This window comes from Bubalus kerabau, chromosome 3, assembly GCF_029407905.1.
Source record: "Bubalus kerabau isolate K-KA32 ecotype Philippines breed swamp buffalo chromosome 3, PCC_UOA_SB_1v2, whole genome shotgun sequence".
NCBI classification, from domain to species: domain Eukaryota; kingdom Metazoa; phylum Chordata; class Mammalia; order Artiodactyla; family Bovidae; genus Bubalus; species Bubalus kerabau.
The window spans coordinates 84543404-84558099 of NC_073626.1; the positions used below are offsets into that span (position 1 = coordinate 84543404).

General features: G+C 36.8%; 1 protein-coding gene across 3 annotated transcripts in view; it reads right to left on the minus strand.

The window, feature by feature from the left end:
• The window catches only part of SCN2A (sodium voltage-gated channel alpha subunit 2), an 87780-nt gene that overhangs the window by 46676 nt on the left and 26408 nt on the right, over nt 1-14696 (minus strand). For 2 of the 3 annotated variants that reach the window (XM_055572391.1, XM_055572393.1), the window contains exons 11-13: nt 14097-14384; nt 8113-8460; nt 4158-4290 (exon numbers count right to left, since the gene is read on the minus strand). In XM_055572391.1, coding sequence (XP_055428366.1) covers nt 4158-4290; nt 8113-8460; nt 14097-14384 — 769 coding nt within the window. Of the gene's footprint in view, nt 1-4157; nt 4291-8112; nt 8461-14096; nt 14385-14696 lie in introns of those variants that run through there. The other variant, XM_055572394.1, reaches the window with a different exon arrangement.

Below are 14696 nucleotides of genomic sequence, written 5' to 3' on the forward strand. Positions count from 1 at the left end.
AAGGCATTATAGGTTAATCTGATGGTTGAGCAGGAAAGCAGTGATAGACTAGCTGTCATAAAAAATGTGGAAGGGCTAGTAAACTTTACAAATGTTATCTTAGTTAAACATGGTTTCCAAGATTCTATCTATAACATTAAACTATCTAATAATTATCTTCAAGGCTATCATAAATTAATGGGTAGGACTTGTGTCGAGTATACTTAAACGTCATCTATGTTCCAGATAGAGCACTTATATTATGAAAGACTGTCTCTCAGGAGAAGTCTTTAAAACCTTTATTAGTCATGATAAATTTCAGTTTCCTGGATTAGATGTGTTTTTTGGGGTATTTTAATGAAAGAGTTTTGTCAGTATCACCAATCTTAAAAGTTTCTGGTTAAACCTAATTAGATATAGTATTATATATTAAACTTAGCAAGACTCTTTTTTCCCCCTACATTTCTTGATTTAACTGGATGACACAAAAGAAGAGGAAATATCCACCCTAAGAAAGGGAGATCCTCGCTGTTTCACAAAATGTGACCGAAGCACTACTGGTAAAATGCATGAGGAGCTTAGATGGAACATATGCATAATCAATAAATTCTCATGAAATGCATTTACTTTAATGTGTTAAAATAACGATCACACCAAACCTATGATAAAAGATTTCATATAAAAACACATTTACTTAAGAAAATAGTATAATGATTTCAAAAAAGAATTTCAACTAAATAATATGAGAGAAAAGACAGAAATGCACAGATCTTTAAGGTGATGCTCAAAATACATAAAAAGTAAATATTTGCAAAGAATTTGGGAGAAGTAGAAAGTGGGAAATTATCTACTATTTTTCTTTGGTGTATTTATCTCAATCAGTTATTGAGTGAGAAAAGGATGCAGTTGTTGTTTTCTGCCAATATCACACTCTATCACTTGCTCAGTCAAATGTGAGACCTGATTAGCACTATAATTGAGGAAAAAATTCTTTGTTCATCAATAGCATAACTGACTCTGGTTGGTCAATTTAGTATTCCTACTGTGGCAACTGGAATATCTCTCCAAATCTGGGACAGTTTACTAGGAATTAAACTTTTTAAGGGAATTCATACAATGGACAAACAGTACCATAGGTAGTGGTTTTTGCTTTGCTGATAAACATTTACTACTAATTTTATAAAGTTTGTTACTTCACTAACGTAAATTAATTTCCTGATTATTTTTCACAGAATTGCATTAGAAGCAGATTCTTCAATTGCGTCCTTAGATACTGAAATACTTTAAGTACCCAATTTATTTCCATTTCTCTTAATATGTAATTTTCTAAACAATAAAGAATAGTTAAGTTGTAAATCAGAAGAAAAACATATAGTTTTTATGTGCTGTTTTATAGATGCTTTTAAGACTCCCAAATAAACTCATATTTATACTGAAGATAAAAGGACAATATCATTTACAGTAAATAACTAAAGAGAACTGAAAAAAATCTCTTTCCTTATGTACAGTCAGCATAAGTATTTTTTAAAATGCTACTTGCAATTTAGTAGATAAAGAGAAGCAAACGGAAAAAAATAAAAGGTCAAAAGGGAAAACACAGCCAGTGTTGCTCATCTTGACACCAGGAAGAAGTGGAGCCTGAGTTGTTAAGTTCTAAAATAAAATCATTCAATTATTCATGCCAAAAAGAAAAAAGAATTATCACACTTTAAAACAAAACAAAGCACTCAGGAGAGAACTACAGCCACATCTCCATCATTCCTGGGTGGGTTATCCACACTGAGACGCATTTACAGCTCAGTTTACGTCTTTGCTGGCTTCCCTCAATTCCCCAGTGCTTCCTCCTCACCTCCCACCGGTCCTCCCAAAGATGTGCCCAGGAAATATTTCCATGTGGTTTTTGCATTTTAAAAACCTGAAAAGGAAACAATTCATTTCTGCGTGTCTCCTACAGTGTCATTAAGTAGGAGGCTATTCATTACCCTAGACAATGGAAATTGAGCTGTAGTTCAAAAGAAGAAAAACAAAAGTTGTCAGCGTGGGTCAACAAGCCTGGTTTTGAAAAAAGCAAAGGTGAACTAAAACACGATTAGACTTAGAAGAAAGGATCCCCAAATAAACAGATTATGTCAACCTAAGACACTTTTCCACCATTATCAGGAACCAAAAAGGACTATATTAAAGACAGTTCTAGTTGCCTGTGTGCACTATGTAGCTAACAACCAGCCTTGATTAATGCCAGATTCAAAGTGGTTAGATATAACTGAATAAAGAAAAGTATGCTTTGCATTCTACACAACCAATGAAAAATAGAATGAAAACTCAGCCATGTTCCTCGCAAAAATATCAAGTTAAAAGCTCTGTAGATATTAAAGCCAAACACTCAGTCTCCTGCTTCCTAAGTTACTCTTATCTCTAGGACATCATTTCACTCTAAGCAATTCCATGAGACACATATTCATGGAGGGCGATATGGGAATGTGTGCATTCATTTTTAACTCCATATCTTAGTGGATAAGTTCAATTTTGTGGTGGTGGCTTGATGGTTTTAAGTAACTTCTTAGGTTAAGTCAAACTTAATGGCATCAGGAGTGCAAATTAGTGTTAATTAAGACTTACCCTGTCTCCTTCTCTACTTCTTGCTTTAGGGAGCAGACATGCTGCTGACATCGGTAGCAGAACCACTGGCAGCTTCCTCTCAGTGGTTTTGCTATGGCAAGGAGCAGAAGACCAGAGAATCTTCAAAAGATTTACCTGGAGGGACAGGGAGGAGCAAGCTACTGGCAGCTGGGGGGGGAGAGGGAGTGCAAGCTAACGCAGGCGAGGTTGGGGAAGAACGTACTGAGTTTATTATCCCATAGGAATCAGTGAAAAGATTTCTGATACTGCATTAGGACATTACGAATGTCGGGACTGTAGTAACTGACATGGCTGTGATATATATGGCCATCTACATTGTGAGATTTTCCTGGCTGTGAATCTCAGGTTTTGGGCACTGATATTAAATATCATGGCATCTTTGCATTCAGACTGGAAAATAATTATTCCAAGAATCTATACAGTATTAAGAGAAACTGGAACTAACAGAGAAACACGTGCACATGCTTGTGTTCTCTCTTTCTAATTCTCCATCTTTCTTTTTCCTTCCACACATCTACACACACATACACACATACACACACACACACACACACACACACACACACACTTGGGAGGGGAAGGAAAGGGAGGGTTATAAAGTGGAAGGGAGAGAAGGGGAAAGGAGAGCAGGGAGGATGATAGAATACATTTTATATGAAAGTATTTTCCAAGGTGAAATTGATAGCTGATGTTTGAATTCATTAACAGCACAGAAAGGCATAAACATGTGCATTAACAAAACAATGATAAAGCAACCAATAATACTAGTTATTGACTGCCTTCTACATGCCAGGAACATAGGTGTTTTATGGATGAGGTCTTATTTAGTCTTTACAACAATGTTATTCTAAACATCATTATCAATACTTTACTGATGAAGAAACAACTACAGAACCACATATAGACACAGAGCCAATAACCGATCACAAATCAAGCTGTCCCCAAATTCTTTATTTTGGAATTATAACATCCAGACCTCTTAACAATATATTAATTACTCATATATAATCAGGAACTAAAGAGAAAGCTGAGATATTATTAAACTCTGATCAGAGAGAGAGGCAAAAGTAGTTTTACAAAATTTTGAAAACTTGGCTTCAAAGTAGTTAATATTAAGCCCTAATTTCCATTTTTTTTTCATTTATACTTCTGGTTAAATCAAATGAGCTTATAGCTAGAGTCTCAAGCTGTTAATACAATTCAACTGTGTTAGCATCACTATAAAAATAAACATTTATCATTACATTCCTTTTGATGTCATGCAAATGACAAACGTCAACAGTTTAGGAACTTAATCTACCAAGGTTATATCCCAGGTATACCTTGAGTTTGCAGTAGCTTCCTGGAGGCTAAATGTAAAAATCTATTGAGACAACAGAATCCATGTATTGCACGTAGATTTTACTTTTATTTAGTAAAAGGAATAATAATATTGTGGTATCAATTCAGGAAGAATTTAACTCTTAGAATTTATGAAAGTTTTTATCACCATTACCAAAGCACCACCAAGTAACTGTGCTGTAAGACTTCTGACATACCTTCCATGGTGTTGGTCAAAATACTAGCCATACTCATTGCTCTTTGCCTTGCTGTAGGATCTTCCAAAAGATCCATGGAAACATGATAAGAACTGGACCGTCTCTTTCTTATTTCTGTTTCAGTAGTTGTGCCCTAAAAATAAAATTTCATATGAAATAACTTATTTTTAAAGGGCAGCAAAACCCAAAGTATTCCCACAATAGGTGTTATTTAGCTAAATATTCACTATGCTTTGTCAGATGTAAACAGCTCACTAAGACATTGCTAGAATCATTGTTCTTGGGAAGGGTTTGAAAGCCCATCATATTCTCAGAATTCAGGGATGCCTGGGTTTGTGATCAAGATGGGACTTTTCTAATTCCTCCATCTTGGGGCTTTGGGCTAGAGGGATCTTGCTTCGGGATAGAACATTTTAGCATTTTAGTCAATCCTATCTAGAGCTTCAAACTGTAACATATTACTCCTTGATTTACTCACATGTTATTAGATCTTTATATATATTCATGTGGTTTAATGAATGAAAAGAACTTTACAGGTTTCCCTAATATGCATCAGTAGTAGCTCTCCTAAAGTGTGAATTCCATATTAAAATGCTTCTGTTCATTATAGACAGGTACAGATACAGGACTGCACATATGATTTTGTATAGAGCAGATGGGACGAGATGACCTTTAAGCACCCCCATTTTTTTACCTTCACACTTTGCCTTTCCCTGATGAGGCTAAATATTTTCAATTCTAAGAGACAACTTGTTTTATTTAAAAAGCTTTTTTTCAGAGAGGGGTTATTTTTTTCTCATGAATTTTACTTTTCTTTCATAGTAAAATTAATTTTAGGGTGACCTAAATGAATGTTCATCCTCATTAATGACAATCCTATTAATGGAGTGGAAATTCTGCTTTTGACTATGTATGTATTAGAGGTAACAAGGTTAATAAAACAATGTTAATTACTGATAGCACAATAAAGTAGGTGAACAGGACTCATATTGCTGTATAAATAAAGAAAATCCTCAGAGGAATAAAAGTGACTTCTTCTTTATTATTAGCACTCAGACTTGCATTAGAAATGCTTGAGTCTTGCCCCTTTTTTCTCCTGTGATCACTAACTTCATTGTTTGAACTCTTGAAGTAGGAATAAATTTCTGCCCATATTGAAATTCTGGTGAGTTTTTTTGGAATAGAAAAGAATCAATTCATTATATCATTGCTAAAAATCAAAGATCCCCCATTATTATGTCTTGCCTTAAATTAGAGTTTCAATGCCAAGGATGGGTTCTCTTTTAAGTGTAAGATAAAGTTATAAAATTTAGTTTAATTATTATTTAGTTAATTATTAAGAATGCAACATCCTATTAATGTTGCAGCAGAACTGAAAATATTTTGCCTCATCAGAGAAAGTCAAAGTTTGGAGGAAAAAAATGGGGTCACTTAAAGGCCATCTGGTCCCTTCTGCTCTATACAAAATCATGTATGTTATCCGATATTTGTCTAATTTTTAGTGCTAGATTTCAAACTCTGTAATGATATTACCAAGGAAATTATTTCTTAAATTAAATTGCTTCAATTGAATTAATGTGAAAATGCAGGATATTGTGTGCTCTGGAAGGTAGCATTTGCCCACAGCTGTTTATTTTCTGTTCTTTCTCTCTGCAGTCTTGCAAAGCCACAGCTTTGGTCTGCCTCTGCAGCTCCTGCTATACCATGCTGCAGTGCCCTGCCTCACAGCACTTGATTGTAACCCTGAAAGATGGACACCAAGCAGCAGGAAACAGATACTAAACTAGGCTTTGTTTAAACTGCCCGAATTTACCTTCAGAGATTTATTCCACCCTCCGTGATAGGACAGAAGTGATAATTACTGATAAACACTAAATATTTTCTGATGGACTGAAATTCTCTTGCATTTATGTAAAGAAGTTGTAGATTTATTTTTGTGTTCCCAATTAGCATTTATCAAGATCAGAAATACTCATACTTCATTATGTATAAGAACCATGTGGGATGCTTGTCAAGAAAGAAGAAATCACTGATTCCTGGCCTTTTGGTCTGGGTCTGAGTACATCTGAGTGGGCCCAGAAGTCTTCATTTCTTTCTTTAAACCACTTTTGTGAAGTATTATCAACATGTAAAAAGCTATGTATACTTCACGCTCACAACTTGATGAGTTTAAGGATAAGTATATACCTGTGAACCATCACCATTATCAGTTCATAAACATTTCCATCACCTTCCAGTTTCCTTCCACTGCTTTATCATTGTTGCTGTTGCTATGTGGGTTGAGAACGCAGCATAAGATCTCTCTTCTTAGCAAATTTTAAGTTTACAATTCAGTATTCGTAGCTCTAGGCACTATGCCATACAGTAGATCTCCAGAACTTATTTATCTTGCATAACTGAAACGCTGGACCCTTTGGTTATCAAACTCAGAGAAGCAGAGGAGAATGGTGGCTGCCAGGGGTGGAGGGAGGGGGAAATGAAGAATCTCCATTTTAAGAAGTATCCCAGGGAATTCTGAGGCAAGTAGTCTGATGACGAAATATATTTTGAGAAACACTGGGTAAAAATGAAAGTGTTTGTTTCCTTAACCATCTCTTCTTTTCCATTTAAGAAAATTTAAAGAAAATTAATGGGAGGTAATATTGCAATATGGATAGAATGTAGGTTCAGTAGCCAGCATTTATAGGGTCAAATCCTAGCTCCATCATGCACAGGCCTCAGTTTCCTCTCTGTAAAATGGAGATAATATTAATAACTATGATAAAGCATTATTGTGAGGACTAAATGAATTAACACAAGTAAAGTGTTCTAGACACTGTCTGGTACATAGTTAGACATGATTATTTTTTAAGAGAAGTTGATATTCCCTTTGCATTTTTCCAGATTTTTTCACAATAAAGTTCTATTTTTATTCATGATTTGATCTGATTCTAGGATACTTGAATATTCCTCTGGGAGAAGTGGTGGGGAGAGGCCAGGCAAAAAAAGTAAAGATGATCAATGGCTGTTTCTATAATCCAAGGTAAGAAGATCTTCTATTAGGTGACTGAAAGCTGACTCCATATGATTTTAATGTGACTGACAGAGCTTATCCAACTAGAATGAGTAAAATTTTGCAAAAAAAAAAAATCATACAAACAAGACTTTAATATGATTTGGTAAACTATAAAGTACAACCAAATTACTAGAATTTTTTATACTGGCAAATGAAATCTTAAATCTTATTTAATACCAAAGTTAAAAAGCACTTACGTTTTACAAAGGAAATGTCAATAATATATCCCAGTGTCTTGTATTTAATGAAACTAAATTCCACTAAGTTCCGTATGCATGATTTCTGGCCATTATGTTTATTAAAAAACTCAGGACAGTAATATAAAAATTGAAATCTGCTCTAACAGTTATAACACATGACTTTACCAGGCACTTCAAGTGGCTCCTTTACCATATAAATGCACGATGGTCATTTGATTGGGTGCTAAAATGTTATAGCACCTTGACCTGCCAAGAGGAAGAACGTTGCGTTGCACAATTTAGATACATTTAGTAATACTATCTACTTCAAGTGTAAGTATCAAGTTCTTCTTTTAAAGGATTAGAAATAACAAGATGCTTAAGATGGGTATTTATATCATTTCTTGCATTTATTTTGCTTATATTAATTATAAATAATGCATGATAAATTGTTGCTATATTTTTGGTAAGTTTGATACTGTGGTCATAATGATGGAGGACTATAGATTATAGTCTATGAGATCCAACCTATTTTTTAATTCATTTGTAGAAAAGTCTGAAAGGAACAATTTGACAAAGTAAGTTCATAACTTGACTGAACTGACCCTTGGCCTTTGAAGAGTAGACTCACTAAAACTCATACAGGTGGAAATAGAAAACCATTCCTGCCTGCGCCAGCCACACCTCCCTTCCCAACGGCTGCAGGTTTCACTGGTCTCACCTCTGGCAGGAGCTGCCCAGCAGGAGATGTGAGGGCAGAAGGGCCCCCGACCAGGGAGACCACTCCGTTGCAGTCCACAGCGCTGTGCATCTTCCCGTTCATGGGCAGAATGGGGAGCACCCTGGAGGCACGGCTGGCCTGGCTGACGTTGCTGTGGCGCCGCTCCCCATGTCTGTGCGGCACAAACAGAGAGTCTCTTCTGCTGTCATTGTCCTCAAAGGTGCTGTGCTCGTCATCCGCAAAATCATTCTCAGAGCCAATATCCTTGGCTCGGCCTCTGAAGCTGAAAAGGCTGGCCCTACTGTTGCGTCTTGGAGAGAACAGGGAGCCACGGATGCTCAGTAAAGACTATCAACAACAAGGAAGGATACAAAAACAGATGAACAGCATTAAGTGTTCTGGAAAACATGAGCCAGGACTCATCATTTCACAGTGCTGACTTACCTAAGATAAGGCATTGGATGGGTGTGATCAGGGGCTTATATGGTAACTGCTGGTGGCATTCTGGAACTTTGTCCTGGGTTCAGCTCTTTTATTTTGCTTTTCCTGTTTCTTCCTTCCTTCATTTACAACTTCTGAGATCTGATTTTCTGTCATTTTCTTCTACTTTACCCATGACTTCAGAGAGTCAGAAATATCCCTGAAGACTGTTTAGTTTCATTTCTGGCACTCAGAACTGAAATCTTTACTAAACTCTTCTCTAGAAACTATTCTTATTTAACAATCCAGTGGAGAGCAATCAAGTACACAACTACATTTAGTTCCTTTGAAGTCAAAACTACACCAGTTAAGAGTGTACTAGTGACCACATAACCACACCCCAGTGCAGATCTCACCACAGAGAAAAATGAAATCAATCTTGCTAGTAGGTCTGTTTAATTATAGTAACAAGGAGCAATTTCTCCCCTTCCCCCTGCATATTTTATAACAATCCTCATAAATAATTTAAACAAATCAAACTGAAAGACCAAACTGAAAGACTGTATGATTCATTCCCTGATTTTCACTCTTTTGTCTGTCTCAAGAATCTGAAGAGCACCATATTTACAAAAACCTGGTTTTCACTAAGTGTCTGGTCACAATCATTTGACAATTTTCTAGATGGCTACAATGTCACTGGCGTCATTCACTTTACTTTGATTCTCAAGCACAGTAGCGTTGAGCACAATGAATCATATGCTGTTTACTATTGCTGCTGCTGCTGCAACTTCACTCTAGGGAGCACTTGTTTCTGCTTCTCCAACATCCATTTGTCCTTTGTCTGTTGACAGTACCCTGATTATCTTCAAGAAATGCTCTCTGGCAAGACCATGATCCAGGTCTAGCCAATGAGTGTATTTCATGCCTCTGGCCAGGTAGACTGGTTTAAAAATAGGTAGGGACTCTGAATGGCCCACTGACAGTCACCAATTTCTTTTGCAACTGAAAGGGGTGCATTTTTTATTGAGGTTGCTAAAAACCACTGACTATAAGTTTGGAGCCATGGCGGGCATCTTATCACCATATTGGAGGAGTCTGTAGATGTGGAGAGATACTTCGCCTTAGTAACATGTTTTGAGCCCTTGAGTCCAGTGTGCCTAAAGCTACTCACTGATATTATTTTCATGATCTAATTCTCTTTTTTGCTTAAGCTGGCTTAAGTTGGATTCCTATGATTATGAATAGAATACCAACTCATCATTTAAACATTACTAGTTTCATCTTTTTATCACCAAAGGGTTTAAAGCTAACTAAAATTATCATTTTGCACCTATATATATTTTACATTACCTGACTAATAAGTATTCATTTAATTTTATTTTTAGCTAAAGAATGATTTTCTCAGTGACACCTATGAACATCTATAAAATGTCTGTAATCTTTAAATATTATCTTATATGATCTTAGTCATTATTTACAGAAAGAAACACATCTAAGAATACTGATCTACTTTCCCAGAAGAACTTATTTCTTGTTTTCTTATATTCATGCTTTTTCATCCTATTATCAACTTCATTAGTAAGATAATTCATTTCCTTTATTATTTCCATATGAACATTTTTAAAACCTCTCCTACACTATACAGTTTCTTTCATGTCTCCTTTCTCTATTCACAAGGGACTTTGAATTAGATATAAGGATATAATATCTACAGAATTTGTGACCTACTGGTTATCATTTCCTCAGAAAGAAAGCCAGACAATAAATGCTTGACAATAGGAAATAAAGTAGAAATTACGTATATGTACCACTCTTAGTAACAGTTTATATTTTTATAGTACAAGAACTGCCCTCAATTAGTCCCAGTAGATGGTTTGGAGAGAAATAAGTTATAAAATTAGACACGATGTTTCTCAAAGTTCAAAGGTGTATGTGGCAACTATATGAAAAATTCTTGTTCTCCATGTGTTAGCCTCAACTTCCACTGCTTATATTAATTACATAAATCTATAGCAATAAATATGCAGGTCAGGAAGCAACAGTTAGAACTGGACATGGAACAACAGACTGGTTCCAAATAGGAAAAGGAGTACGTCAAGGCTGTATATTGTCACCCTGCTTATTTAACTTCTATGCAGAGTACATCATGAGAAATGCTGGGCTGGAGGAAGCACAAGCTGGAATCAAGATTGTCGGGAGAAATATCAATAACCTCAGATATGCAGATGACACCACCCTAATGGCAGAAAGTGAAGAGGAACTAAAAAGCCTCTTGATGAAAGTGAAAGAGGAGAGTGAAAAAGTGGGCTTAAAGTTCAACATTCAGAAAACTACGATCATGGCATCTGGTCCCATCACTACATGGGAAATAGATGGGGAAACAGTGGAAACAGTGGAAACAGTGTCAGACTTTATTTTTGTGGGGCTCCAAAATCACTGCAGATGGTGACTGCAGCCATGAAATTAAAAGACGCTTACTCCTTGGAAGGACAGTTATGACCAACCTAGATAGCATATTCAAAAGCAGAGACGTTACTTTGCCAACAGAGGTCTGTCTAGTCAAGGCTATGGTTTTTCCAGTGGTCATGTATGGATGTGAGAGTTGGACTGTGAAGAAAGCTGAGCACTGAAGAATTGATGCTTTTTAATTGTGGTGTTGGAGAAGATTCTTGAGAGTCCCTTGGACTTCAAGGAGATCCAACCAGTCCATCCTAAAGAAGATCAGTCCTGGGTGTTCACTGGAAGGACTGATGCTGAAGCTGAAACTCCAGTACTTTGGCCACCTCATGTGAAGAGTTGACTCATTGGAAATGACCCTGATGCTGGGAGGGGTTGGGGGCAGGAGGAGAAGGGGACGGCAGAGAATGAGATGGCTGGATGGCATCACCAACTTGATGGACATGAGTTTGGGTAAACTCCGGGAGCTGGTGATGGACAGGGAGGCCTGGCATGCTGCGATTCATGGGGTCGCAAAGAGTCAGACACGACTGAGCGACTGAACTGAACTGAACTGAACTGATAGCAATCAAATGTCCTGTTACAAATAGAGGATGGATGGACAGTAAGAAAACAATCTGCCATAATAAGTGGTCTTTGGTTTATCACAAATACAGAGGGAAATAATAACTTTAGAAGGCCTACAGTATCTTATAAAGGCTTTAAAAATAAAATATCCAGATTGTCTTGAGCCGTGGTTAGAAACTGCACTCTTGACTTCCTTCTTTCCCCTATCCTCAATAAGAAGTCTTAAGAAGTCTAAAAAGTATTTCATACAATCCACCTACTCTGAGGAAATTATAATCCAGTGGTAAAAGTATATATTTTTTTCAATATGGAAATATCAATGGTTACCAATACAATTGCCTATCATGTCCCTATAAAACAATACTTTTTTTTAATACATTTGGGCCTTGTGCCCTTGCAAAACCTAGCAAAAGCTATGGACCCTTCACCACTGTACCCAGGCTCACTATTTTCAGTATTACTTACAGGGTCTTGCAAAGTGAAATTATTATGACTTCAGCAACCCTCCCTTTTCCCCCCTCATTTTCTCTCTGTCTCTCTTTGTATCTTCATTGCCCTCTCCATGTTCTTAATTAGTTGCTTGATTACTTATTTATCAGATAAAAATCTTCAGTTCTATTTTTATGCAAATACCACTTCAGAAACAGATATCCATTTGAGCCAGATATTACATGTTGTATAAGTCAGTCATCACCTATGATACCCAGCTAGTTAGGTAGCAGAAGTTTTAAGAAGACGGTATGGGGAAAATGTTATGTCTTTGGACAACATGTACGGAAAAAAGTGGGCTAGAACCTAACATCTTCAGACTTTACTATTCTGCCTAGAATTAGTTCTATTGGAGTCAAAATAAAGCATACTGGGGTGACTCTCTGTGGTATCTGGTATCTTGTTTGCAGTTTCAAATTTTGGTAGGTTTTCTCCAGCTAACTTATTTCCCTTCTTTTTTCCTTCTCTCCTTTCCCTCTTCCCTTCCTTCAAAACAAACAATACTCTAAAAGGGAGATTTGATTTTCTTTACATTCACATTTATTGAGATTCATGTCTCTCCTAATGGAATCAATGATTATGACGACAACATGAACAAGGGTGAGTAAATGCCGGTACTTATTTTAAAACAGATTCTACTTCAAATTTGAATTCAGCTGCACTAATCCTTTCATTTAGCATATCTCATAATGTTACCTAGACTTCGAGTGAATCAGGCTGACCTATAAAAATCATATACATATTAAACATGAGGTTATGTGAGACTGTGGATACAAAGAACATATCCTAAATATACATATCTTTTAAATGAAATCAAATTGTAAATTTTCTCATCAGTTTCTTAAGAATTTTTAAAAAATATTCTTTCTAGTCAGCCTAATACAGTAGTAAGTTCAAGGGTTTCAGTGTCAGGCCAACTGTGAATGCCACTTCAATCTTTAATAACTATATGGCATATAGTTTAATAATTATATGACATTGGGCAATTATTTAACTTCACTAGCCTAAAAAGTAGTGAAAACAGTCATATTCAGGGTTGTTAACATTAATTCCGGTAGAAGAAGAATGCCAAACACAAAACAGGCACTGAACAAAGAATACCACCCCTCCCCTTGTCTTCAATTTGCAGGTTGGGGATGAGGATGTCAGTACCCCCTAGGGCTGCAGTGAGCGGCCTCAGTAAGTTTATACTGTAAGAAGCAACGCACCATGTACGTGTTAGCCATTATCATCGCTGTCGGTGTTCAAATTGTTACTGTTAATTGTATGGACATGAAGTTTTTCAGTACCAAAAACCTGTAATTCTTTTGATAATTTTAAAAACAATTAATGATCCTAAAGTTCAAAGTTGCAGCAGCTGGGGCTGGTAGATAAGCCAGAAGCATCTAGATAACATTTTCTGCACTATATAAGTCAACATATTATTTTCACTCAAGTCTCCTTAAACATGAGACACAGGCAATCAAGTGCAATTAAACACAACTGTGTATTTAGCATCCCAGATCTTCCTCAGTCTGCATCTACCTAAAATTTTTGATGACGCTTTTAGAAAAATGATGCTCCGGTTTCCCCTGAAACAAGAACACAAAGAATACATTCCTCATATGAAGTTGGCAGGTGGATGGGAACAACTGCACAGATGGTCTGAGAGAATCCACTCTTCAGTTCTAGGAAGCTGCCACTCAGAAAACCGGCAGTTCACTGGGTCCAGGCACCACAGCTAAGACAGGATGGGAACCATCTGCTGATTATTCCTCAGGTGGAAAATTGCCCTGAGATGCTTACCAGTCTTTAGGGAAATCTCAAAATCACAAGCCTTCCCAAGTGCAGTGGGATCTATCCTCTAAAAATGCTTTCCTGGAATTCCAAAAAGTTGTAAAACTCACAAATTCCTTGAGGTGATAACCAAAACTTATTCATCAATCATTACCATTCTGAAAGTATCGTGTCATCAAGGAGGAAGGCAGTTTTATCTCTCACCAAATTCTGGCATATTTTAAATACATGTGTTTGCTATAACAAATGCAATTTATATAATATAATATGTTTACCTGATGTGGAGAGGAAAACCTCTTTTCATATGTCAGCCTGCTTCCTTCCAAGGAAAACCGGAAACCTTTTCTTCTTATGCTGTCTTCAGATTCAGATTTGCGGACCCCATCTTCCTTTTCTTCTTCTCCAGACTGTTCTTTCTGTTTCTTCTTCTTCCTTCTGTTTTTCAGCTCTTTTTCACTCTTGGAGCTCAACTTTGATGCTACTGAAGAACTCTCTGAGAAAACCCCGATCCCACCAGCACCGCTGAACTCTCTTGATTCAGCCGAAGCTGCTGCAGCTGCTGCCTAGAAGGGTCCAAGAGAAATGGCAGTTGCATATGAACTTTGAAAAACTCTATCCATGTTACTGCTTCACTTATCTTTGGTATCATGAATATGTGATTTTAAAACATGATTCTCCATTCTAGTATGTATTTTAGAAGCAACTCATGTATTGTCATTGTCGGGCTTCCCAGGTAGTGCTGGTGGTAAAATTCCCACCTACCAATGTAAGAGACACACAGGTTCAATCCCTGGGTTGGGAAGATCCCCTGGAGGAGGGCATGGCAACCCCCTTCAGCATTCTTGCCTGGAGAATCCTACGGACAGAGGAGCCTG